A 27,083-nucleotide genomic window follows, 5' to 3' on the forward strand; every position below is an offset into this window, starting at 1 on the left:
ATCTTCTTCTGCACTTTCAACAGGTTATCAGAAAGGTCAGAAACTTTTCCCAGTGTTACTATTAAACTTGGTCCTTTATTCACTTTTTAAAAAGTAGCTCCTTTGTGACTAGGTTTTGAAAGCAGATTTTCCAGTGGGTGTTTATATTCCCTGATGGCTGGTTAGAGACCCAGGGACAGGTCTTTGATTTGTGCTTTTGAATAAGGTTACACGTTAGGAATCTCCAGAGAAGGAGCCTCTGTGGCTTAACTTAGGTTAAGCTTCCCAGCACAGATTCAGTGTTTCTTGTCTCTCATAGCAGCATGACGGTGGAAATGGAGATTTCTGAACTATAATATGGAAAGGGTAGGCATCTGAGCTCAGTGACAAAGGTAGAAATCCTATCAGTAAATAAGGATGGTAAGGGAGAGGCCATGTGACTCCTTCCCCAGCTGGGATATTTGTAGGGAAGTCAAGACTTCCCCTTAATGTGTGAAGAATACGGGATTATTTCTGCTGCTCCTTATTTGTAATCCAAGGAGTTCCCATTAATTGACCAGAGGATAGTGAACTCCTTTTGTACTTTGAAAGCTAGCTTATATGTATGTGCACAGTCATTCAGCTACTACCGTAAAAGGCTCTGGGAGTTCATAGCTGTCAAGTTTGAACAGACCTCCCCCCACTGCCACCATCTTCCCTCCTTGGTTTGGGTGAGAATGTATTCAGCAAGGCTCTTACCTCAGCATCCCTCAGCCTGTGCCCCAGCTTACTGAACTTGGTTTCCTGCATGTTAGCTTTCTCCTGGTTGAAGCTTGCAGGGTGCCTTTCCTGATGCATCACAGAAGAGAAGGGCTCCAAGTCTTCAGTGACAGAATTTGCATCAGTCTTCACTCAGTGTCTTTACCCCCAACACAAGTAAATAAATGCAGAATTTACACACTCGTTTGGCAGCGTTTAGGGCTGTCATCAGCATTTATGAGCTCAGAAGCTTTGGTCTTCCATGAGTACACTTCTAGCGCTGCACGTCTGTCCCCTTTCTGAGGCCAGGATTATGTCTCAGTGATGGTCAGGGGCATGTCTGAATTATCCAGTGCTAAGTGAAGAGCAGTTAGACGTGGTAAGTGTTATGGAGCAGTATAGCTGTACCTCTGACTCTTGAGGCGTGGCTGGCAGGGCAAACGTGGACCGTTAAGCTCGTTGCGATGACCTCCACACATGTGGTAGAATTTTGGAAGAAGTATATGGTTTGTTCTTTACCACCTAAGAAATGATGATTCAGTCCCTTCAAAAAGTTCTGTAATGCAGTCAGATGACTGTTTGGTTTTTGTTGCTCAGTTCTTACTTCTTTAATGACCCAAGGGAGTTTTTCCTTTGGGCTTGTGATCTGGTTTTGCTGATAAACTTTAATGCCTTTTAAGGTTCCAAAAACAATAGTGTTTTCTTACCTGTTTACTTTGCACTTTGAAGTTCTGTGGAATATGATATGAAAGGGAACCAGATTTAATTTGCTTTGTTTTCTGTGTTTTTAGGGCAGAAGTGTATAAGAATGACTACATTAACTCTTTGGTGTCTTCTGTGTCTTAGCTCTACTCCTTGACCTGAGTCCCAGGCTTTAAATACCCTCTGATCTTGAGACATTAAGGCAGTGGGTGAACTCGGTAAGACAGGTCTTCTTTTCCTCAGCAGCCCATTCCTGCTTTAAAGCTCGGATTTCTGGCTCTTCGGGAAAAATTATAGAGTGGTGAGGTGTGTAGTTGTATCGGGTATAAAGAAAGTGGAGGGAAAAAGAAAACCAGTGCTTTTTGTCTGCAGCGTTGCAGGGTGGGAGATTTTGATTCCCATTAGTATTTGGCTTAAGGATAAAAGCAAGGAGCAGTGTGTGGTCTTGTGCACGATGTGGCCGGGCCCTCACTGACACTTCCAGGAACACTTGGCGATGTTAAACAGTCATCTGAAAGACGGATAGCCACAAAGTGTGGCGACTGAGTCTCAGTCATTTTTCTTTTACCACAGCAGGGGATGGGGAAGTCATGTGAGCTTCGGCCTCAGTGTGTTCATCTCAGAGGGGTGGAGAAGGGCCCTGTGCTAGTCTTGAAACTCCCTGCTGCCTCCGGCGGCCAATGACGTGAGGTGCGTTGTGAGTTCATCTGAATGGTGCTGGTGTGTGCTGGCTGGTTACAGATACCTGCCCTTGTCCTCCTCGGGTTTGAGCCCCTGCCACCAGGAGAGGCGTGGGAGAGGCGAGACAGGATCTTCCTAGGACCGTACAGAGCAGTCCTAGTGGATGCAGTATTACAATGATTTCACTTTAGTTGAACCAATAGATCTCGTGTTTCCGCCTTGTTGAAGGTGTTACAGGAGATATAAAAATTATGCCTTCTCTGTTGTTTGTATTCTTATCAGCACTTGGTGCCATAGAGAGGTCAGGTCTGGAAACAGTTAATTGGTTGTTCTCCCCCACTAGGGCTGACAGCTCTGACTCTGGGACGCGTTAACTCACAGTGCAATAGGCAAATGCCGCTTGGCGCTGATTGACTCTTGAGAAATAACCCGAGCTGAGGCACACAGAAATGCAGAGCAGTCACCGTGCTGGGATGGGGAGGTGAAGCTTTTGTAGCAAAGCAGCTTTCCCAGAATCCCAGTTTCAGAGTGACCCTGCAGTGATATTGATAGGAATCACTGTTCTGAATTTTCCCTCCTGCAAGTGACAGACTTACACTCGAACCCGGGTCTTCATCATGGCCAGCAGCCCTCATTTGGACGAGCAAGCATTTGGAGGGGCCCAAGCTGTGACGGGAACCGAAGAAAACTAGGGAAACTAGTTCGTGGGCACTTTAGCTTTGACCCAAAAAACCTTCGCAGACTTTGTGCTGGGTAATAATCAACTGAGCAAAATTGCTACATTTTCTTTGGCGAAGAATCCATGTCTCTGTCAGAAATTATTAGTAGAGTCAATCATTCTGACAGTGGGAATGTTTTTCTCTGATGTTTAGCCTGATTTTCTTTGATGTGGGAGGATCAGGAAGCAGAACATACGTTGGAATAACTTGCTGGTTCCTCTGCTTAGCCTCACAGCGTTTTGGTTTCCTTGAGTTCTCTTCTTTCAGGTCCGATTCCTCCAGTTAATGTTTAGTTACATATGGTGTCATGGAGCCCTGGGTGAGGGTTCAGGGCGTCTCGGAAATCAACTCTAAGTGTGTGAAGTCCTGTGTTTTAGTCCTCACTTTGCTCCTTATTACTTGCTATAGAGCAAACTTACCTATCTTGATTTCACTTTTTGCCACCTATGAAGTGAAACCGTTCATTCTTTTTTTTCTCAAATCATTTATTCTTATTTATTTATTTATTAGAGAGTGAGAGAGTACAAGAGCGTACAAGTTGTGGGGGGGCTGAGGGAGAAGCAGATTTCCAGCTGAGCAGGGAGCCTAATGGGGGGCTCGATCACAGGACCCTGGGATCATGACCCATGCCGAAGACAGATGCCTAACTGACTGAGCCACCCTGGCACCTGTGAAACAGTCATTCTTTTTTTTTTTTTTTTTAAAGACTTTATTTCTTTATTTGAGAGAGAGAGTATGAGAAGGGAGAGGGTCAGAGGGAAAAGCAGACTTCCTGCCAAGCAGGGAGCCCGATGTAGGACTCGATCCCGGGACTCCAGGATCACGACCTCAGCCGAAGGCAGTCGCTTAACCAACTGAGCTACCCGGGTGCCCTGAAATATTCATTCTTAATCTGAGAACCTCATGAGGCTATAAAGTACACATAAAGTAATGTGAAACCTGGTTAAAAATTTAAGTTATATAAACATCACTGGGTATTCTTTACAAATGAGTTAATGCTTTTAAGTGCTTCACCTTTTCCTGTGCGTGTTATCATGGCCCCTGGGGCCTTCCCCATCTTCATTCTAGTCCCTCTGTGATCAGGGGGGTCATCTAGTCTTGGAGTTTTGGAGGGAAGAGAAAGTTACAAGTGAAAACAAACTGGTGATCTCTGATCCCTATAAGATAACGCTGTGGGGATAGTAGGTGCTCAGACAGTAACTGTCCTGTGGCGGAAAACGTGGAGAGCAGTAGGCATATGTGTAGCGCAGGCAGCGTAGCCCTGAGAACTGCTCGTAAAGTGTGGGAGGCAGCGCAGAGAGCCGCCTGAGCTGAGATGCCCAAGCTCTTGAACAAAGCCAGTACAGATGGCTCGCCCTGCAAGACGATGGAGAGAGGATTGTTGTTATTTGTATTAGCTCCGAGGAAGGAAGCGCCGTCTGCCAGATGGATTTTCTCTTTCAGTCCTATCCATTCTTAGAGTGTTTCTTCTAGTATGCATTGGTCAAAATCGCTGGGGAAGAAATATCACTGCATAATTGGCTGTTGGCCAAGTGCAGTTCTAGTTCTCAAAGAGGGTTTTTTGGGGGAAGGGTGTGGGTAGTGCCACTGAGGGAAGTTTGCCTGTGGAGTCTTCTCTCCTGGAGGGATGTGGGAACTGAAAGAGTTAGCGGTCGCTGGGAGTAGCTGTGGGCTGGGACCAGTAGGGGAGGAACCTGTGATGGAAGGATTCAGCATCTCTTCGACTGACCGTTAGTTCATGACGTCATAATGCTGGACTCACAGACATGTGAAGAGAATAAATCTTAAGAGCAAAAACCACTGAGAATGTGGAGAGTGTAACATACCTCCAGTTAACTCCCACTTCTGCGTTACACAAGTGTATTCTCTGTTCAGAGAAGCCAGGAGTAGACTCACAGTAAGGCCCTGCTTTTAAACCTGAAGGCTGTGATCCATTCAGAGGGATGCAGAATCAAGTTAGTGGTTTGAACATTTAAAAAGAGAAAGAAGAGAAAAAAATGTACCTGCAGCACAAGTAACAGGTGTTAAGTTTTATTTTGGAAACCTTTGTTTTGGTTTCCTACTGTTCTGTTGCTGTGTGCTAGGTGGTTGTAAAATACACTTTGCAGGTCTGGAATGGAAAAGTGTGGATCTAGTGGTACCTGGGAAGCTCAGTCAGCTAAGCCTCTGCTTTTAGCTCAGGATGGAGCCCCGCATCGGACTCCCTGCTCAGCAGGGAGTCTGCTCTCCCTCTCCCTCTGCCCCTCCCCCTGCTCGTGCCCCCCCCATAAATAAATAAAATCTTAAAAAAAAAAAAAAAGGAAAAGTATGAAGTCCTGTGGTCTAAAAATTAACATGCAGGGGCACCTGGGTGGCTCAGTCGATTAAGCATCTTGATTTTGGCTCTAGTCATGATCTCAGGATCATGGGATCGAGGCCCACGTTGGGCTCCAAGCTTGGCGTGGAGCCTGCTCGAGAGTCTCTCTCTCTCTCCCCCTCTGCCCCTTCCCATCTCCTCCTTTCTCAAAAAAATAAAAATAAAAAAAATAAAAAGGCACATGTCCCAAATTTACAGAATTTGTAGACTTTCACTATTGTGTTATTCTTATATGAAAGTGTCTTGCTCCTTTGAAGTGATTCGGGGGTTGGAGGAGTGCAGTACGATTGGGACTAAGAGGGCCACTAAGTTCCCATAAATCCTAGCTGCCGCCTTTTGTCTGATAATGATTAGGATTATTGAGTACTATTTTGGTGGTTTGTAGGCATCAGCTAAAACTTAATCATTAGATGGGAAATTGGAAAGAATTAAGAAGAGAAGGGCAGTTAGTTTATTCATCTTTGACAGTAGCTCCTTAAAGTAGTTACTTTTTTGAATCTTTATATTTTCTCTTTCTATTTTAATATTGTATTTTAAAAAAGATTTACGGTATTCTTTGTCATCATTTTAAATATGCTAGTGAGCAAAGTTTTATTTTGGTTTTCTCCAGGGGAATACATTCCCAATCTGATAACAAACTGCAGAGGAAGGAATGCTTTCATTGTAGAAATTTTACCAAAATTGCTCTGTTCAGGGTTGGAGGTACATGCCCACATGTACCCCCCCGCGCACACAGATGCACATCTACACAGACACAATTTCTTTCTTGTGTGACTGTTATCCTATGTCCCTTCCTCTAGGTGAAGGGCGGAGGCACATATTGGTGAAATACTTACTTGGAGGGCACGACAAGCCAGTGGCCTTCACAGATGTCCACTTGTGGTTCTTGTATTTCCAGAGACAAATGTGTGGATTAGGTTGAAATAAAAGCCCAAATATTGACTATTAACACATATGCAGGTGTATATTGACCCCCAAAAATGTATTTCTGTAAACAGGAAGACATGGTGGGAAATAGTAATTGTAATGATACTATGTTCTTGTGCTATTTCTAAGTGTGTTTATATCTGTAGTCATGACCTACTTCTGCCATTTTAGTTTGTTCTGAACTGTACATATATCCAGGGTAGGTTCTGCCATAAACACAACTTGTGAGAAGGAAGTTCTTGGGATGGCACTGGATGGTAACGTGTTAAGTGACCTTCTGCTTATGGACACTTAGAATGAAGAACAGGAAAGAACCCTGATCCCTGAGCCGGCAGCCCGGGCTTGGACACAGCCTCTGTGGCTAGGCTTAGCATGGCTGTCTCACCGCGGGGCCTCTGTTTGTGCACTGCAAATGTGGCCTTGATCTCTAGGGTTCCCTTCAGCATTGGGATTGTATGCTTCTCTAGGGCTGCCGTGTTGCATCAGGCCCCGGCCTGGGGCTTGTGCCACATGCAAGGCCCCAAGGAGCTGCCTCATCCTTTTTTCCAAGGAGATGGTGTGCATTAGCCCCAGAGCTCTATAAAGCCATGAGCTCTTAGTGCCAGGAGGTGTTTATTCACTGGGGATGGAACCTAGGTTGTTTGTGGTAACCAGAAGGACCTTGGGCTGAGGCTAGGACTTGATTTCTGTGACCATCTAGTTGTCTACCAGACAGCTTACTAGGACCTTTCCAAGGCCAGCAGCATTCTGTCTTTGGAGAAGGAGAATATAGAAACATCTCTTTCTAAGGAGATATATTTAAGGACTTGGAATTTAAGGACTCCCATTATCCTCTTAGAGCAATTACCAAGAAAATACGTTCTCACTGAAATGTAATTTTATAATTGTTAGAAAGGAATCCGTTCATATCTTAATAGGCTTTGTAAAACTTAACACAGATTACATTTGCTGATTCTTTGCTCTCTCCGTGATACTAGTTATATTACTTTTTGTTATGTGCTGTGAAAAATTGGTATCTACAGGTACCTTTTGACCTAGGTAAGCTCTATTTTCTGGGTAAATTAGGAACTAGGATCACAGGAGGAGAAGATGATCTGCATGATTATTTCTTCTGTCATTCCATTTGTATACATTATTCATTTCATGTATTTATTATTATTTAAAGTAGTCTCCATGCCCAGTGTGGGGTTTGAACTCATGACCCTGAGATCAGAGTCGCATGCTCTGCTGACTGAGCCAAACAGATACCCCATATATACTATTTAACCATTTGGTTTCGTCCTAGCCTTAACACTAGAAGATTTCTTCATAATGATGGAAATAAGGACACACCTCTGATGATGGGTAGGCTCTTCTGGTCTTCCCCAGGTCCTGACCGACACTGTCACCGCTGGGCAGGATTGAGGCTGTTGATAGCAACAGTGGACTCTGGGGAGTGGCCAAGAAGTATGAGGGGGGTTGCAGATCAGCTGGGTTTCCATGGCTGGCCCACTAGGGAACCTAGCACTTGCCCGATGTTAATGACCTTACACTGCAGCCTAATTGCTAAGGATAGAAATGTTTTCAGTAAACATTTGTTGAGTACCTGTCCTCCTCGGCTTTCATGCTCCTACTAGAACACTGCAGGTAGATATCCAACAGGAACATAACTCAAACCAGTATCATTATCTTTATCGCAAAATCTCCTTTACCTTCTTCAGTTTCCCTTTCTCTTCTAGTCTGCTGGGCTTAGTGCTGACACCACTCACCTGCTCTCTCAGACTTAAATTTGAACATTTGGAATTACGTGTACTCTTCCCACTCCATACTTCCTGTATCTGAAGTTAGCAAACCCTGTTTGTGCCACCTCCAAAAGGGGTTTTTAATCTGTGCTGCTTTTCAGCCCCAGTGTCATACTGCTTAAGGTCAAACCTAGTTTGTTTCTCCCCTGAACTGTTCCAGCAGTCCTCTTAACTGGGATTTGTGTTTCTGACCTCTGTCCTCTCCTTCATCTCCCATCAAGTTATCTTTAAAAAAAAAAAAAAAAAGTACTCTCCTGATTAACAACCTTTTGTTTGCTTTTGTGGTTCTGCAATATTTTTTTTTTACACTCAACATTATGTTCTAGAAATTTTTCTATGTAGTTCATTTAGATTTTTCTTTTAAATGCTGCATAGTATGAATACATTAGGTATGTATTATAGATTGTTTCGCATGGACATTTGTGGTATTTATATTTCACTGTTACAGAGAAGCCTGAAATGACTGTCCTTGAACCTGTCTCTGTGCACAATGAAAAGCAAGTAGATAACCAAAAAGTGGAATATCTGGGTCAAAATGAATGTACATTGAAAACATCAATAGATACTAACAAATTGCTTTATAAAAAGTACCTATCAAATTATATTCCCACTATCCATGTTTTTTTTTAAGACCATTTTTAATCTGGACCTAGTTTACTTCTGCCAGCCTCTCTTCTCTGACTGACGTGTTGACACGCATCCTGGGTCGCCGCCAGCCACCCTCCAAATGTTTGTGGAGCACTTGCTGTGTGCTGGGGGCCTAGTACTGATGACACACGTATCTCCCTGTCCTCAATGCTGCTCGCACTATGCAGAAATTTTTTGCTGTTCTTAGACTTTCTTTATGCATTTGCAGTTCCTCTTCTCTTCCTGGTTATGACTTTTTTTTTCTTTTAACTTTTCTGCCAAGAGAATTTTCCTTGGTAGTTCTTTTACCCTTCTAATAATATCTTCCTTGTCTCCTGTTAGGTAGAGTTGGACAGGCCTTTTTTCTTAGTGGTCTCTTTTAGCACTTTACTTCAATACTTTAAAAAAAATACTTCTTTTCTTTAGGGGAGAGAGAGAGAGAGTGCGCGCCAGCGAGCATGGGGGGGAGGAGCAGGCAGAGGGAGAGGGAGAAACATGATCTCCTCTGAGCAAGGGACCTGGATATGGGGCTTGATCCCAGGACCCTGGGATCATGACCTGAGCTGAAGGCAGATGCTTAACTGACTAAGCCACCCAGGCGCCCCCTTAAATACTTTTTATCCTGAAGAGTTTATATGTATATGTCTGCCAGTGTATGTTTTCATGTGTATGCCAGTGTGGGCACACACACACACACACCCCCCCCTTTCCCATTAGACTGTAAGCTCAGTGAGGGCAAAAACTTGGGGTGTTTATCTTAAGGCTCCAGCACTGGGGATGCTTAGTAAACATGGAATAAGCCAGTGAGGAACAAACTGTCAGATGAACCAGTTTTGGGGCTTGGGGAGATGACACATATATCTGATGGGCGTTGAAGGACTCAGGCCTCAGGCACGGTGAGGAAGATAAAAACAGAGGAGTAGGCCAAGTGCAGGCCACCTGGAGCTAGGCTCTGTGGGGCGGCACAAGGGGAGACTTGAGGAGAGTTGAGCGGGAGAGATTTCATTCTCGTCAGGGTCTGGTGGCTGATCAGGGCAGAGGACTTTATTCCTGCTCATGCTGGCTATTGCGAGGGACACGTAGCGGTTAGCTTCTGTCTCTGCTCTAAGAGTGTGTTAGCTAAGCTGGATGTGAGAATGGAGATTGGAAGCATCTGCTGCCTCTTTCTGTACAGCCCAAGAGCTAAGCATGATATTTTACATTGTGAAAATGGTTTTTATAAAAAGAGTATTTGGTGATACGGGCAATTCTGTGGAATGCAGATTTGAGCATCTGTAATGAACTTGTTGGAACACGGCCATGGTCATTGGCTTCCTGTTGTCTGGGGTGCTATCGGGGCTGCTTCCACAGCAGCAGAGCCGAGTCCTTGTGACAGAGACCAGCCAGCCTGGGATGCCTGAGACCTTTCCTCTCTGGCCTTTTCAGAAACAATCTGCTGACCCCTGGGTTAGAGGATGGGAAAGATCCAAATAAAGCAGAGCAGGAGGGGAAGATGGGCTCGGGGGAGCTAGGAGAGTGGGACGATGGATACTGTAGTCACAGTGAAGCTTCAAGACAGAGATGATGATCCCGCAGAATCTTCTGTTTTATAGACCAGGCAGAGGATCAAATACCTTGTCAAAGTCCACCTGACTCGTGAGGGGCAGTGTACCCTGGAGCGCCTGGAGCAGAAGCCTGGAGGACGGTGGAGGAAGATAAGATTATTACTGGGGTGGGGCCAGATCCTGAATGGCCTTGCCCTTGAAAAATGAGAGCTGAGGAACAGATGAAGAGCAGACTTTCTCTTTCTGAATGTCATGTTTCTTTTTTTTTCTTCTTCTTGTATTTCTAGAAGGCTTTTGAGCCCTACTTTGAGATTTTGGAAGTCTATTGCACAAAGGCCAAGAATTATGTAAACGGACATTGCACCAAGTATGAGCCCTGGCAGCTCATTGCCTGGAGTGTCCTGTGCACCCTGCTCGTAGTCTGGGCCTACGATTTTGTCTTCCAGCCAGAGAGTAAGTACACCGCCCCCTCTCCTGGAAAGGTACAGTGGAGTCTCACCAGCCTTAGAACTCATGGCTGATGGATTGGATGAATTTCTTGCCTTCTGATTTGGTTCTGATTTCTTAAATCTGTTTAAATGGGAGGTGGGACATCATCTTCTGACCATGAAGTTATAGTAGGACTCCATACGTAAAGTTATAATAGCTACTCTCATGTGTCTGTTACTGCTCTTGTTGATCCTTCTGGATTTGCAGCTTGCACAAAAACTCCTGAGAAAGTAGTTACTGTAAGGATCCGCAGGTATCTCAGAGCATGGCTTAAATTAACTTTCTCATTTTTAGTTTCTTGCCTAGAACATAATTGCATACCCTGGAGTTCCCCAAGCAGGAATTTATTGTGTTCATTTTAGGCCATCTTTTCAGTATAGATTATGGGAAATTGAAACAGCACTCCTGCAGTGACCCTACGAGTATGCGCTGTGTGCCAGGCACTGTACTGGGCTCTGGGGTTGTCTGCACAAGTCGTACAGGGTCCCTGTCCTCTTGGAGTTAAACACGGATGTTAGGGGACAGTGTACTTCGAACTTCCAGGCAGCAGGGTAGTGCAGTACTACTCAGGGAGCCAAACTGACATGGGGAAGAGGAGGCCACTTCTCAGGGAGTGCAGAGGAAGATGAGAAGTCTATTAGTTATGGGTTTGTAAGTCCTCCATCCTTCCCAGCCTGGTTGCCTGTTCCCTTCTTGTGAATCGTTTCCTCCTGCAGATTGTGCTTAACAAGTAAAATTGGAGTGGTGCTGGATATTTTAGACCTCTCCTCTGCACCCCTTCCCCATCCTTAGTAGAGTGCCTGAGTTAATTTCCTTGGGATGAAAAACCAACACCACTGAAGAGAATTGCGTGTCAGATCTCATTTGTTTAAAATGTCCATGACTGTTTGCTTCCCTAATAACATCTGTTTGAAGGGGCTCTTAAACTGTACTTTTCCTGCTTTTCTTCTCTCCCCCAGGAAGGTTAACTTAGAAGCCAGTTTCTTTTTTACCTGTTTACCCTGCAGATAGCCACTGAGCCATTCTAGTAACCGTTGCTGTTAAGGTGCAGTAAACATTGCGCTTAATGAAGGTGGAAATGAGACCTGCTTGCCCTGTCTACATTTTAGTCCATTCCGGCTGTAAAAACCCTGTCCTCAGTTTCTGCTCCATCTTGTCCTTCCAGGTGAAGTAACTTATTCCAGAGGACTCGAAGGAGTAGCAATAAATAGACTTTTCTTCCTTTCTTTTTTATTGTGATAAAATATTTGTATATAACATTTATTCTTTTATCCATTTTTAATTACATTCTCATTTTTGCACAGCCATCCCTACTGTCCATCTCTAGAACTTTCTCAGCATCCCACACTGACACCCTGTACCCACTATATGATAACTCCCTGTGACCCTCTCCCCCCAGCTCCTGCTGGCCATCAGTCTGTGTACCTTTCCTTTTAAGGTGGTGCATTTATTAAAACCAACGTAAGGTTACAGATCTTGAGTTGATATTTCTTCACTATGATTAGTGTTTGCTTTAGGTATTGACTTCTGTTTTTAGTTCTGCAGGCCACGGTGCCTGTGTGCATTTTGCCCACAGCCACCTTAAACCCTGGTACTTACATACCTGCCTTGTTCCAAACAGAATATACTGGGCTCCATCCCTTCCGTGAGAAAATTACCTGTAGCAGTGTATTGATGGTATGTGCCATGGAAATCTTTGTAAGCCCAACTCCGAGCTATTTAAGTCCTTTTAAATACATTTTTTTCTTTTTATAAAAAGTAGTACAGGTTCATCACGGAAAATTAGGCAATGCCAATAATCCATAAGAACTAAATAAAAATCTTGCTACCTAGAGCCAACTACTGTGTACACACAGGTATCTTTTCTCTGTATTTGAATCCAGTTGAACCAGACATAAAAAATGTTGTTTCTATAGGTCAGCATTTTTTTTTTTTTTGTTATTTATTTATTTGACAGAGAGAGTTCACAAGCAGGCAGAGAGAGAGAGAGGAAGGGAAGCAGGCTCCCTGCCAAGCAGAGAGCCCGATGCGGGGCTCGATCCCAGGACCCTGGGATCATGACCCAAGCCAAAGGCAGAGGCTTAACCCACTGAGCCACCCAGGCACCCCAGGTCAGCATTTTTGAATATCAGCAATTTCCTATAGTTTAACACATATACACACCCTACACTTTTTATTTTTTAACTTCTAACTTGAATTTTAGACACTAATCAAAATGTCTTCCCTCTAGAGATTGGAGATAACATTGGCGGCATTGCCATTTTTTCAGTACCTTGCTCGTGGAGAGGCATTGTCCTTATCACTGAATAATTGAGTTATTTTCAGCCCATTGCCCCAGAGGAGTCTTAAAGTCTAGACTAGTGATAAATTTTGCTGATTTTCAAACTCTGAATACGCGTCTGAGAGGAGAGGATAATTCTGGAACATAGGATGGACACTGGGGCAGATAAGAACTAGAAGTGTTAAGAGGATGGGAGTGAGAGCGTTGGCAGGGGTCAGCTGCTCTCAGGCGTGTTATCTCGTCCCTAATTCTGCTCTGCGATATCAGCGCATATCATTATTCTTTGACGTTGATTTAACTGTGGGATTGTCCATAGTTCATGAATAGAAATCAGAGTTATGTGGCAGGAGGAGGTGATACACTCTGCTCGTTTCTGACCGTGGCGCCTTGAGCAACGCCCTTAAGCTCTCTTAGCCTGTTTCCTCATAGTAAAATGGGCCCAGGTGTCACCCGCCTTACTTACTCAGAGGGTAATGTGGGTATTGAGGAGGCCTCATTTGTGTGAAAGGAATTTGTCACCTGTAAAGAGCCATGCTTTGGTGTCCTTACACTGCATTTCCTATTTTATTACCTTAAAACACTACAATAAACACTATAATTACTTTTCTTTCCGTACTTCTGGGGACTTCTGAGATCTTTTTATGTTATGATCACATGATCTCTTCATTTCTAATTTCTCTGTCTCTGATCTTGTATTCTCTTCTTTTTACCTGTCCTGTTTAATCTCACAGCTTGCACACACTCAGTCTATTCTCGCCTCCTTCACCTAGCCACATGACTACTACTAGACAAGTGACTCCCATTTACTGAGTTTTTGACCTCTTTCTTCCTCATTAGTTAATTACCTCATCTACTAAATAAGGAAGTTGTTACGAATCTTTACAACTTCAACATTGTTAGAAATGGTCAGATAATAAGCATCTTAGATATCCAATGCTAAGTTATACTCATTTGATGGCCTATTATGGTAATATTTTAAAAACTCTGTTTAGGAAGAATCTTTAATGTAGAAAAGGCTGTGACAAGAGGACACGGGGTTGTACATTCCGTAAGATCGCAGCTGTATATAGAACATAGGCCCGAGAGGAAATACTCCAAAATTTAAACAAAAAAGTAACCTACAAACAAGTGATTTCAGTCCCTTTGTCTTCTTATTCATTCTCGGTCTCAGTTTCCTGATTTTGTTCCAGATGTTATGGAGTGTTGACACTGGTGTTGGGCACTTTGGGCAAGGGGGAAAGGCAGGGTTACAGCGCACATAAAAACAAGCAGTAAAGATGCAAGGCGTCATGTAATCAGTACCAAGGAGGCACAGACAGTCCATGCTTGTTGGAGAGTGCTCCACTGGCTAGGGAAGTTAGAGTGTCTCCATCTCCTAGAAATGTAGTAAAAGGTCACATTCATTTCCTGCCTGCACAGAAGCTAGGTCTAGATTCCTCATGGACTCATTCGGGATAACTGAGAATTTCTGTTCTGTGTTTGAAGCAGCATAGAGTCCTGGGGTTCTAGGGGTAGGAAAATTAATACTTCAGTTAAATGCCTGCTGCGTCACTGTTGTGACCTGTGGCCTTAAGCAAATTATTAATACTTGATCCTTAGGTGCCTCCTATATTGAATGTGAATTTATTAAAAGTTACGATGTTCTCTTTGGATGCCATGTATTTATAATTCTTGCAGTGGATAGAATCAGAATTCCATATTTGTCCTGTGTACTGCCTGACAGAAGGGAGTCTGATTGGTGTCCGTGATACTGAAGGCCTGTTTAAGTCTGTTAGTGTTGAAAAGTTGTCAGGGGGTATGTTGAAGAGAGACTAGAGCATAGATCCTGAAAAAAAGCATGGCTTGGTCATTTGTGTTCATGGAGGGAAGAGAGGTGTTGGGTGTCTGGAACTTTGGGAAGGTCAGCAGCTCTGCAATACGTATGTCATTTGACCTAGTGTTCTGTTCCTGGGAATTCGTGCTGTAGGCATGCTGTCAGGTGTGTAGTACCTGCTGCAAGGTTATTGTTCCACTGTTGTTGATAATAGGAAGTACTAGAAATAACCTAAGTGTCCATCAGGAAGGGGCTGGTTAAATTAGTTATGATACATCCATATCATGGATTACTTTAGAGCTAAAAAGGTGAATGCTAGGGTGCCTGGGTGGCTCATTCGGTTAAATGTCTGTTCTGGTCAGGTCATGATCACGGGGTCCTGGAATCGAGCCCTGTGTCCGGCTTCCTGCTCAGCGGCAAGTCTGTTTCTCTCTCTCCCCTTCTGTCCTTACCCCTCTTGTGCTCTCTCTGTCTCTCAAATAAATAAAATCTTTTTTTTTTAAGATTTTATTTTTTTGACAGAGATCTCAAGTAGGTGGAAAGGCAGGCAGAGAGAGAGAGGAGGAAGCAGGCTCCCCCCTGAGCAGAGAGCCCGATGCAGGGCTCGGTCCCAGGACCCTGGGATCATGACCTGAGCCAAAGGCAGAGGCTTTAACCCACTGAGCCACCCAGGCGCCCCTCAAATACATAAAATCTTAAAAAAAAAAAAAATACAGATGAATGAGGAAGCATTGAGCTTTAAGAGAGTATGCCTAAATAGAATATCAAGGTCTAGTATAGTGCTATCGAATGCTACCTTTTGTTTAAAAGGTGGGGCAAATAAGATTTTATCTTTATTATTGCTTGTATAAGCATAAAGAAATTCTAGATGGCTATTCTAGAAGTCAAGAGTAGTAGTGTTTACCTGAGGGTAGGATGAAAATCTGGGGAATCAATGAGAGAAAAACTTTTTTTTTTTTTAAGATTGTATTTATTTATTTGATAGAGACACAGCAAGAGAAGGAATGTGGGAGAGACACAGGCTTTCTGTTGAGTAGAGAGCCCGATGTGGGGCTTGATCCCAGGACCCTGGGATCATGACCTGAGCCAAAGGCAGCTGCTAAATGATGGAGCCAGCCAAGTGCCCAAGAGAGAAACTCTGTGTGTATTTATTTAAAAAAATTTTTTAAAGACTTTATTTATTACATATTTGAGAGAGAAAAAAAGAGAAGGAGACTGCACATGTACACATGAGTAGGGGGAGAAGCAGAGGAGGAGGGGGAGAGAATCTGAAGCAGACGCTGTGCTCAGTGTGGAGTCCAACTCCGGACTTGATCCCAGGAGCTTAAGATGGTGACTGGAGCCGAAACCAGGTGTCAGATGCTTAATTTGACTGGGCCACCCAGGTACCCCAATTTTTAAAAAATTTGAACCATGTAAATACATTACTTTTAGCAGTTTAAATTTAACGGTTTTTTAAAACAGGATACCTTTACGATCAGTAGGTGGGTGAGGTTGCAGGAGGCCCATTGAGGAGTTCATACCTTATCCATGGGAATTTATTTGGGTAACGGAACCCTCTGTTTCTTTTAGGTTTGTGGTCAAGGTTCAAAAAGAGATGTTTTAAGCTTGTCAGGAAGATGCCTATTATCGGTCGCAAGGTAAGTGGAATCTGTGTAGATCTCTCTGCCCTCCCACCACCCCCATGATCATGCTGTCTTCTTTCTGTTTACTGAACCTAGTGTGAATTCCCCAGGGTGAGGGGTGATTTTTGTCCCCCTACCCACCAGGGAACATCTGACAATGTTTGAGGATGCCTTTGGTTGTCACAACTGGAGTGGGATGCTGTTGGCTCTCAGTGGAACACAGCCAGGGGTGCTGCTAAAATCCTGTGGGGCCCAGCAGACAATTACCTGGCTCAGTATGTCGGAAGTGCCAAGATTAAGAAACCCAGCTGAACCCTCTCTCCAATCTATTTGACCAAAGGAGACAGGTGACACCTGTTGAGACAGAATTTACAATTAGGAAAGCTGACCAAAGTGGCATGATGCTTTTGAGCAGTGTTCGGCTGTGCTAACTTGAGATGTGTGTCTGGGTCAGGTACTTCCATGGCTGGGCAGGGTTGACAGACTTTCTCCATGAAGGACCAGATAGGAAACATTCTAGGCTTTGCAGGCCATACCATATCTGTCAGAACTGTTCACGTCTGCCCCTGGAGCAGGAAAGCAGCACAGGGCCATGGGTAGGTAAAGGGATGAGCCTGGCTGTGTTTCCCTGAATAGCCAGGGGCCGGATCCCAGCTGTGGTCTGTGGGTCCCAGGTCTTGAACTTAGAGAGCTCTGTTCTCTTGCTCTTTGTACCTGTCTGTAGCACAGTATGTTCTCTTCTCTGTGTCCTCTGTCCCCTCACCCATGCTGAGGATGAGACCGTTACCTCTGTACCCTTCCCACCGGCTCTTTATCACAGAAGATAAATAGGGCAGGCCCCATGTGAGCCCTAAGGAAGGCACATGGCCTCTGATGTCTTCGTCTCCCTACGTGCCCTGCCTGTCCCTCTTTCACTTTCGGCTTTCAGTTCCCTTTCCCTTTTCCCCTTTCCTGGCCAAATCAGAAGAGATGTCAGTCACCTTTAGCCTTTCTACCAAAATCCATTCAGACCCCTGCGCTAACTAACTCTCCAGTAACTGTGTATTTATTTTCAGGTTCACTTCCTGATAGGGAAGCGGAAATAGTCATTGGGGTAGAAAAGGGGAATGGGAATAGATGGGCTTTTATTTGACCCTAAATCATCTTAAGCCCTAAAATGAAATTGTCTTGAGTCGTTTTAGAGTTAAAGGATAGAGAGAGGGCGACCGTAGAGAGTGGACTGGATTTCAAAGGATACTAACATTTCCCCTTTCCATTCCCCGTATTTTTTTGCTTTTTCTTCACACATTTCTCCTTCAGTTTCAGATTTTGGGACAAATAAATGCTAGGGTTCCAAAACCCGTTCTTAAATTTATAAAATAACAGAATTGGAAGGCACTTAGAAACTAAGCAGACACCTTTCATTTTTTAGAAGCAGATTTTGAGGCTCAGAGATAGTTCTTTGTTTTGAGCGAGTGTGCATGATACGTCCCTGTCTCGTTCATTTCGCTACATTCACTTACTCAGATGATGGTTTGCGGGCCTGTGCTCAGCATCGGGTACTGCTCTGGGTGCTGGGGACTAAGTCCCCAATCTGTGCAATTTTCCTGGGAAAAGCAGAAAATAGATACATGAACAAATACACAAGAATTTCATTTTGAAATAAATGCAGTGAGGAAATTAGAATATGATTGAGGCTCTGAGGCAGGCACTGGGGGAAAGGTATATGCTATGCTTTCTAATATGATCATCATCGTTTTGTGTCTCTTCTGTTTTGTTACAGCAGCAGTCTAGGTGTGGAAGCTTGGCTCCCATGGCTTGGTCCTGCTGCGCGCTTGCCATTTAGGCAGTACAGTCCACGTACAACTTTAAAAATGCTTTCATGCCCATCACATGTCTCCCCGCTACCCTGGGCGTGGCCTCCATTGCCTGCTGCTGCCTGCCCAGGCTCGACTTTCCCTGCAGTTTCGCTGGGGGCCGCATCTAGGAGGCGCCTCTCCTATTCTAATCCTCTACAGCTAGAGATAGGAAAGTTGCAACATTTGGGGTCAGAACTTGGGCCTCAGATATTCACAAACAGGTTGCTGAAATGGTCTTGCTGTAATGCTCACAGATCGTGGCCTGCAGCCGCTCTTTCAGGCCTGACCCTCAGTGGTCCCCTAGTGCACAGGGATAGCAGCCCCTGATGGCTTGGTGTGTTTTTAAAACTCTGCTCTGCCTCCCCCAGCACTTTCTACCACCTGACTTTCACTCTCTGTGTCTGCTGCTACAGGGAAGCGCCGTGAGAACAGAAGTTGTTCTCACTTGTACTGCCTAGTTAGTGTGTTCTGGTCACTGTGTCTCCCGGGCCCACAGGGCTTGTTGGGCAACGGGGAAGGGAAAGCACGGGCTGTTGCGGTGAGGATGAGGGCCAAGGAGAAACCACACGGAAAGGACCGCGACTCCCCTAGCACCGAAGCCTCAGGGAGTACAGGCAGCAGACAGCCCGAGGAGATGGAGTGCGCTCACCCCTTGTCCCCGGCGGTCTTGTCACGCATGTGGGGAGTTGCACAGGGCCTCCGCGTTCTGGGTGTGCTCCGTGTGTGTCTGGTGACGGAGCCCATCACTGGCACAGGCACCAGCATCCCTTCTGCACGTGGCCTGTTTTCTGGCTGCCGTTCGTGGTTCCACCTTTGTTTCTTCAGCACACACGCTGGCTGCTGCCAGGACCGGATATGGTCCAGATCCCATGCTCACAGGTGCCGGCACTGGCTCGAGCAAACCCAGTAAAGCAGGGCTGATGTCGGGCATTCCAGAGGAAGGGGTGGGGGAGGGAAACAATGCATTTTTGACATTCAGAAAGAAAGTTGACTTTTCAGACTCCTAAGAGCCTGTCTCACATGCTAGCAAAGAGCTGAGCAGCCAGCACCTCCCCGTATCTATTGAAAAAAAATACCATCCCTGTTCTGTCGCACCCGTGTGGCGCCCAGCCCGGAGTGGTTGACTCGGAGTCATAACTGGTTCTTCTGCTCCCTGGCCTGTATTTTTCCATATCCTTTTTAACTTTGCCTTTCTTCCCTTTGGAGATCCAAGAGAAGGTGAACAAGACCAAGGATGATATAAGCAAGAACATGTCATTCCTGAAAGTGGACAAAGAGTATGTAAGAGCTCTGCCCTCGCAAGGTCTGAGCGCGGCTGCGGTCCTGGAGAAGCTCAAGGAGTACAGCTCTATGGGTATGATTCTGGTCAAACGCACGCTGCTTGCTTTCCCAGTGTGGCCGGTTTGGTCCTTGTTTAATGTCGTAGGTGAAGAATGCTTCATCCCTGGAACCTACATGTTCATTGTGTCTCAAGAGGCTGAATTTCTTATTATAAAAATTATGCTTAAATTCATCCTTCATCCATAAAGCAAACAAATCTTAGAGACAGTGGAACTGGAACTTGGTCTCATTTCCTTTTTTGAGCCTGAATAAAACATAGTTCATTTCGAAAGAGAGAATATATATGTAATAAAAATAAAATGCAGATTCATTACAGAAATTGTGAAATCTGCACAAAGGCACAAAAGAAAATCCCATCATCACAAGATAAACACAGATGAGATACACACACACACACACACACACCCCTACACACGTGTGTGCGTATATATATATGTGTATATATATGAATTTTAATAGTGTTTTTGTGTAATAAACATACACACACAGATAGATGCATATATACGCATGCATGTAAGGGAAGGATAAATATACCAAGTAGCTTAATGTTCTTAATGTTTAAGAGTGTAGCCCTGGCTGGCTTAGTTGGGGGAGCATGTGACTCTTGATCTCAGGGTTGTGAATTCAAACCCCACCTTGGATATGGAGATTACTTTAAAAAAATGCAAAGGTCTTTTAAAACAGAGTGTCGCCCGTGGAATCAGCCTGGATTCACATCATGGTTGGGCAACTTAAGGTGTGACTTTGGGTGAATTACTTAACCTATGTCATGGTCTCTGTCTTTCTACGATGGGGATTATTTGAAAAGATGGTTACAAAGATTAAATAAAGTCATACATATAAATGTATAATACCTGGCATGTAGTAAGTGCTCAATAAATGTTGACTCTTTTTTTAAAAAATTTTATTTGAGAGAGAGAGAGAGATAAAGCACTAGCAGCTGGGAGAGGAAGAAGCAGACTCCCCACTGAGCAGGGAGCCAGAGGCAGAGCATAATCCCAGGACCCTGAGATCATGATCTGAGCCAAAGACTGATTCTTAACTGGCTGAGCCACCCACGTGCCCCAAAATGTTGACTATTAACACAAATGCAGGTTTGTTACAAAGTAAGATCGTATTGTAAGTACTTTTAGAAAACAGGCTTTTTAGCTTGTCATAATTTTAGATTTGCAGAGAATTTGCAAATTCATACATACAGAGGTTTCCTATACACCTGGCTTCTCCTGAAGTTAACATCTAAAGTGACCGTGATTCATTTGTCAAAATAGTAGTTGACTAAACTGCAAATTCTGTTCCTATTTTGCCAGTTTTTCCACCAATGTCCTTTTTAATGTTCTAGGCTCCAATCTAGGATACCACATTGCATTTTAGCAAATACACTGAAAAATTTCTAATTGCCATGTGTTGAGATTTTGACATTGGATAGTATAAAATTAGCTGCAGTCCAGGATTTATAGGTGATATAAAGCGGGGATCAGCCAGCTGAGACCTGGATATTAAAGATTTCATTGATCTTCAGGGCACATTCCTATCACCATATTGCCTTGCCTTCCCTTTTCTGAGTCATTGACAGTAGTAAATTAGTTAGTAGTAGTAGTCATTGACACCGGTAAAATAACAGGAAACAAAACCACATATTCTGTTTTTGAAGGGCTGGTGGCCTCTGGTCTGAAGACATGCATGGGACAGTCCAGTGTCCTCTAAGGAAAGAGGGAAAGTCCTATGGAATCAAGCCAGAGCTGGCTGAAAATGAGGGGTCTGTCTGGATGTTCGCTACTCACTCTTTTGCTCTCTTGCTGGAGCTGAAGAGTGTGGCTTTGTGAGGCCCGTGGAGACAGTTTTCAGTTAGTGTGTCTCTGGTAGCTTTGTCACTGCCCACTCTCAGTAGGGCACAACTGTATTGTATCAGAGGTACCTGCTACCCACATCAGCAGAATCACTGATACAACGTAGACTGTCTTTGGAGAAGCACCTTAGACTGGAGGTGGAATTGTGGGTGGTTTTGGGGCTTGTGCAAGGCCAGGGCCGCTGAGACCAGGGTGCTGCTGGTGTGTTCATCATCGTGGTTTGTCTGGTCAGGGATTCAGTTCCCTGGTTACACCTTTGATGATAGTGTACAGAAATTTCGCACTTCGCCTTGCATTTCCTGCCAACTCTGCTCATCGTAGTTCTCACACTTCCTTTGACTAGATAGGAAGGGGAGAAAAAAGTCAAGTTAGCCATACAGAGACCAGAAAATGAGTATAGATAAAGGAACAATTTGGTACTGGTAGAAGGCCGCTGGGGATGATGACAGCATCATTATTGGACTGTATTATACCTGGATGCTCCTACTGTCTTTTTCACACTATTATTGGTAGTTTCACACTTTCATCTTTATTTTGCTATGATAATAAGTCTTTATTGGAATTCTTTTTCTTGATTTAACATAAGAACACCTTTGGGTTTCTACTCAAAAGTTTTTTTTTTCTTCTTTTGTACCCAGAGGTGTTTCTTTGTATTTTGGGGAGGTTCCTGTTTATTGACCCAGTGGTCTTAACCTTTCTCTACAGACATCTTCTGGCAGGAAGGGAAAGCCTCCGGAGCGGTGTACAGTGGGGCTGAGGAGCTCACCGAACTCCTGGTGAAGGTGAATGCTGGCACCCCAAGGGAGTGTGTGTGGTCTGTGGCCTTCATACTACCTCAGTTTTTCTCCTTCCTTTTGTAGTAAGAAAACAAAAATACTTAAGGATAGTTGAAAAGTTTCTCTTAACCCATACATAGGTGAATATGGGTAATATTGTCAGAGACATCTTCAGTCCATAAAAAAGGACAATATTACTTATGTTTCCATGCTTTATCGGTGCCCCATGTAGAAGGCAGATTACTGGGGAAGGTGTCTGTTTCCCCATCACTTGAAGTTATTAATGACAAGACATACTTTGATGAGAAGAGAGGAGGAACAGACACTTGTCCCTCATTCCCTGTACCACCTGAGTCTCAGATCTCATAATTGAAATAATTCTCATTTTTTGGTTGACTTTAGGGTTGCCTGTAGCTTCTTCCTCTCCTAATCCAGTTTATTTCCTAAACCCCACTTCGGCATTGGCATTGGACTCAACAGTGTTTAAGGTCTTTGTTTGATTATGGTAACTATGAAACCGCTCCTACCTTACTAAATACTATAAGTTTGGCTCGGCTATACCCTGACATAATGCTCTGAGCTTACTTCTTAGCTTAAAAATCTTTCCACTGAAAGATTTCCACTGAAAGATAGCTTCCCGCTATCTATGGGATAAAACCCAAGCTGCTTACATAGCAGAAAATGCAACCCTAGCCTCAGCCGGCTCCCACCTGTGTTTTTCAACTACCTCTGTTACTTTCCCATGTAAATATGAACTTCCGCCTTTCCTCTTCACCGAGTGTACCTTGCTCTTATCATGTTTTCCTCCCCTCCTTCATTCCACCTGTTCAAAATGACGAATTCCTATTGATCTGTCAAGGTTCTGCCTGTACAGACACCTCGGACCCCTCAGGCTGTTTGTTATTCCCTCCTTAGGGCTCCTTTCATCACTTGCATACTTCTGCTATCACACACCTGACTGCTTTTTGCCAGATGCTCTCCTAAGGGCTTTGCATACTTAATGTTACTTACTTAGCTAGAACCCTCTCAAGTAGGGACCATGATTGTCTCCTTGAGCACATGAGGGCACTGAACCTCAGAGAGGTGTTTTGACCTCACATGACACAGCAAGAAATAATAGGCAAAGCTAAGATTGCAAACTGGGTCTGTTTGGTGTTTCAGTATGTGCTTTGAGCCACTTCCACATCTCCTCTCTAACCACATTGTAAAATAACTCATTCGCAAGTCTGTCTCCTCCACTGTATTTTGAGCTTCTTTGGAGGGCAGCACATATCTTCCCGTTTTTCCAGTTTCTAGGGTTGTGCCTGGCATCTAGAAACCTTTGTCTAGTGCATGATTTCCTGTCCCATACCGTGTATTTATCCCTCCTGCTTCATATCTGTGTGCATCGGTTTGCAGGCTTATGGAGATTTTGCATGGAGTAATCCACTGCATCCAGACATCTTCCCGGGACTGCGCAAGATCGAGGCCGAGATTGTGAGGATAGCTTGTTCCCTGTTCAATGGGGGGCCGGATTCCTGTGGATGTGTGAGTATATGCAGGTGGCCTCCAATAACCTTATGTTTTTATCCTAAAATAGAAGAGTTTGTTGGAAACATTTTGTTACACAAGTAATGTGACTATTGATAGGAAGATCAGATTAACAGCAATGTAAAAATGCTAACTTTTGGAATTTTTAGAGCATCAGCATTTTATTGTATATTTTTAAAGATTTTTTTTTCCCCTTCAGTTTTATATTTTGAAAAATTTTAAATCTGAGGTTACTAGAAAGACAGCACTGTGGATTCCGTTACTGTAAATATTTTGCACATCTGCTGTGTCTGCTCCTATCTTTTTCCCCCTCCCTCTTCGACCCATCCAGTATACTCCCAGCAGGTAGGCCTTCTCCTGTGCCATCGACTCTCTGAACTCTGAAGAGACCATCAGTTAAGCAAGCCTGAAACAGTTTGGCCTCATCTGAAGAAGTGGAAGAAACATGTATCTCACGACCCTGAAATTTCACTACTTAGGGTACATACCCCCGGAAAACTGGCACGTGTGTGTCAGGATAGATGGATATTCCTAGCAGCATTGTCCGTGATGTTGGAAACTGGAAGTAATTCAAATGTCTGTCAGCAGTGGGGGAAATTACAGACTGCTCCCTGTGTTTCAGTCCATCGGAGCTGCTGCTCTGAGTGATGCTCAGATTAGCCCATTTTGACCAGTGGGAGCCTCTTATTTTTGGCCTCTGGGTCCTTTGTTGCATGACTCAAGTGGTCTTTGAAAGCTTCCTTTCTTTCCTTCTTTTTTTGACAAAATACTTTTATTTGCTGAAATGTTCCAGGGTTGCTTTATGCATTTCCAGACACCAAGCCAGCCATTTGTCTGAAGAGCCCTGTTTCATTCAGAATGGTGTAAAATACTTACATGGCTCCTAACCCAATTTATAGAATAAGACTTATACAAAATTAGCTGGAAAAACATCCAGAGGGACAAACAGCACAAAGGAGTTTGGCGAGACATGAGGGCTGGAGCAAGAAGGGCTGCCACGCACCTGGTTGGGGTGTAATCAGTGTTGAAAGAGCAGGTGTTCTCAGCCACAGCGGCGGGGGCGTTTGCAGGTGGAGGAAAGACAGGCTGTGAGGTGCTGCTTGTTGGAGCTGGGAGATGAGTACAGGGGTTTCATGGATTCCCTCTTCAGCCATGTGTCCTCTGCATTTGAGTTCTCCTACTGAGTTTTTTTTTTTTTTTTAAGATTTTATTTATTTATTTGACAGGCAGAGATCACTAGTAGGCAGAGAGACAGGCAGAGAGAGAGAGGGGGAAGCAGGTTCCCTGGTGAGCAGAGAGCCCGATGTGGGGCTCGATCCCAGGACCCTGAGATCATGACCTGAGCCGAAGGCAGAGGCTTAACCCACTGAGCCACGCAAGCGCCCTTGTTTATTTATTTATTTTTTTAACCTCATTTACTGTATGCTTAATTTTTGAGAATTTTGTCTTAATCTACCTGGGGATTCTTTTGTTTTTAGACTAGGTTTTTGCTCATTTTATTTATTTATTTATTTATTTATTTCTGTATTATTTAAGTGTTATGCCTTATGTGGGGCTCGAGCTCACAACACTGAGGTCAAGTGTTGCAACCTCTGCTGACTGAGCCAGCCAGGTGTCCCTGCATGGTGGTTCTTTATCGTTTCTTTCCTTGGCTTATGTTTTGTTCATTTAAATATGTTACGTGTAAGTATTTTATATTCTGCGTCTGATAGAATTATCAGACAGGATTGTTACTCATGAGTCTTAACTCTCCGTTTCTGCTGGTTTCACTCATAATCCTCTTGTATCCTTATATTTGTGACTTTTTTTTTTTTTTACATCTTTCTGGGAACTTCAGTCTCCAGATTGAAGTGAAGTTCTCGCAGGGAACATGTGTAGTTACTTCTGGCAGTTGCTGGGGACGTGCTGGGAGGTGCTGTCACATGGGAACCCATTTGAGTCTGATGCTCAGGGTGCAGTCTCATCCTCCAGAGGGCGCGTGAGTTCACGCTGCAGACCCACGTGAGAGCTGTCTCGTGAGTCATTCTTGAGAGAGAGCCTTATTTTTCTTTACCAGAGCATCAATGCTGCTTTACCAGAGCATCGGGTCAGGGAGAAAGCAGTTTTTCGAGCTGTCATCTTCTGCACCAGTGGGGCTTTAATTTCTTGTTCCCTCGAGATGTGGGTGTAAGTCCCAGGTTCTCCAGCTATCTCCGGTTAGACTCTCGACCTTGGACAGGTCCGCAGTTTACCTCCTGTTCGTTTGTCACGGTGGGGGTCGGGGGTCTCAGAGGGTGGTAGAAGCCCTCAGAGTTAAAACCAGCTTTGGCACTCACTTATCTGCTAGGATTCTTGATTTTGCTCTGCTCGAGTTCAGTATATTCCTTTCTGTTATAAGCTCAGTGGTGGATGTAAAATAAATTTTAATGTTTTATGAGGCTTTTTAGTTGTTTCCCTTGGGGCTGCCCAAGATGGCTGATCTATAGTGCTGGAAATAGGATTTCCATGATTGTTTTTTCCCTCCGTGTGATCTTTGTACACTTTACAGCCTTCTCCTTCTGGATCTGCTCTTCTCCACTTTCTTCCTAGGCTACTCAGTTATTCTTAGAGAATACAGTTTGACAGATTGGCGACCATGCCCGTGTTTCTTCTCCAAACACCTTTTGGTTATGTGTGTCCAGCCAGAGGGATATAAGTGTGGAGAGGCAGTGATCTTTCAGTCTCTGTCTTTTTTTTTTTTTTTTTTTTTTAATATGGGTTCACTAAACTTGCCTTAAACTTGCCTAAACCTTTCCTCCAAGCTCTGATCTTTATTCTCGGCAGTGTTTATTCTATTCTCATGTCCTTACTACTCCTGTATCGGGGTCGTTTGGTACTCTGTTTTAGGTCTGTGGTCTTATTCTCTTGGTTGGGTGTCCAGTCCTTCAGCTCTTACTTTCTTGAATTTTTCGTCTTGTCATGTTGTCCTATAGTGAGAAACAGTGGTGAGGAATTCCCTTCTCCTCCTCAGACTGTTATCTTTTGATAACATGCCATTTTCTTTCACTGTGGCTCATGCTGATCAGAATATTCTATTTTGTTCTGACACATGCTGGCTGATTTCTCATCGGAGAGCATTAGGTTGAGGGCCTCTTGTATTAGAATATCAGGCCACACCTGTGCTAGAATAACTGGGTCTCTTCTGAGATTTTGTTAAAAGTTACCTGTTAGAGTTCACTCTGCCTAGTTGGAAGAAAGTAATACCCTTTGGGTTTTGATTATTTCTTTAACCCATTCTATATCCCTGAAGCCATGACTTTGAGGGGTTGGTCCCAGTGTTCTCTTTCCCCATTTTGTCCGTTTCTCCCTAGCTGCCTTGTCTACCACTCACAGAGCAGAAGATAAGGAACCCCCATCCACTTGCTTCTCTGAAGATTTGGAGGGGTATTAATGAGAATCCTGAGGATTTTGCTGGCTCGCTGGACAATTTGAAGGGCTTGGAAGAGGGATTGGGAACTGTGTTTTGCTCTC

General features: G+C 44.1%; 1 protein-coding gene across 3 annotated transcripts in view; it reads left to right on the plus strand.

Annotated features, from left to right (window-relative positions):
- Nucleotides 1-27,083, plus strand: part of SGPL1 (sphingosine-1-phosphate lyase 1) — a 54,422-nt gene that overhangs the window by 12,509 nt on the left and 14,830 nt on the right. For all 3 annotated transcript variants that reach the window (XM_044239705.1, XM_044239704.1, XM_044239706.1), the window contains exons 3-7: nucleotides 10,342-10,507; nucleotides 16,210-16,277; nucleotides 19,307-19,454; nucleotides 21,994-22,070; nucleotides 23,463-23,591. In XM_044239705.1, coding sequence (XP_044095640.1) covers nucleotides 10,342-10,507; nucleotides 16,210-16,277; nucleotides 19,307-19,454; nucleotides 21,994-22,070; nucleotides 23,463-23,591 — 588 coding nt within the window. The remainder of the gene's footprint in view (nucleotides 1-10,341; nucleotides 10,508-16,209; nucleotides 16,278-19,306; nucleotides 19,455-21,993; nucleotides 22,071-23,462; nucleotides 23,592-27,083) is intronic.

This window comes from Neovison vison, chromosome 2 (genome assembly GCF_020171115.1).
Source record: "Neovison vison isolate M4711 chromosome 2, ASM_NN_V1, whole genome shotgun sequence".
Taxonomy (NCBI): Eukaryota; Metazoa; Chordata; class Mammalia; order Carnivora; family Mustelidae; genus Neogale; species Neogale vison.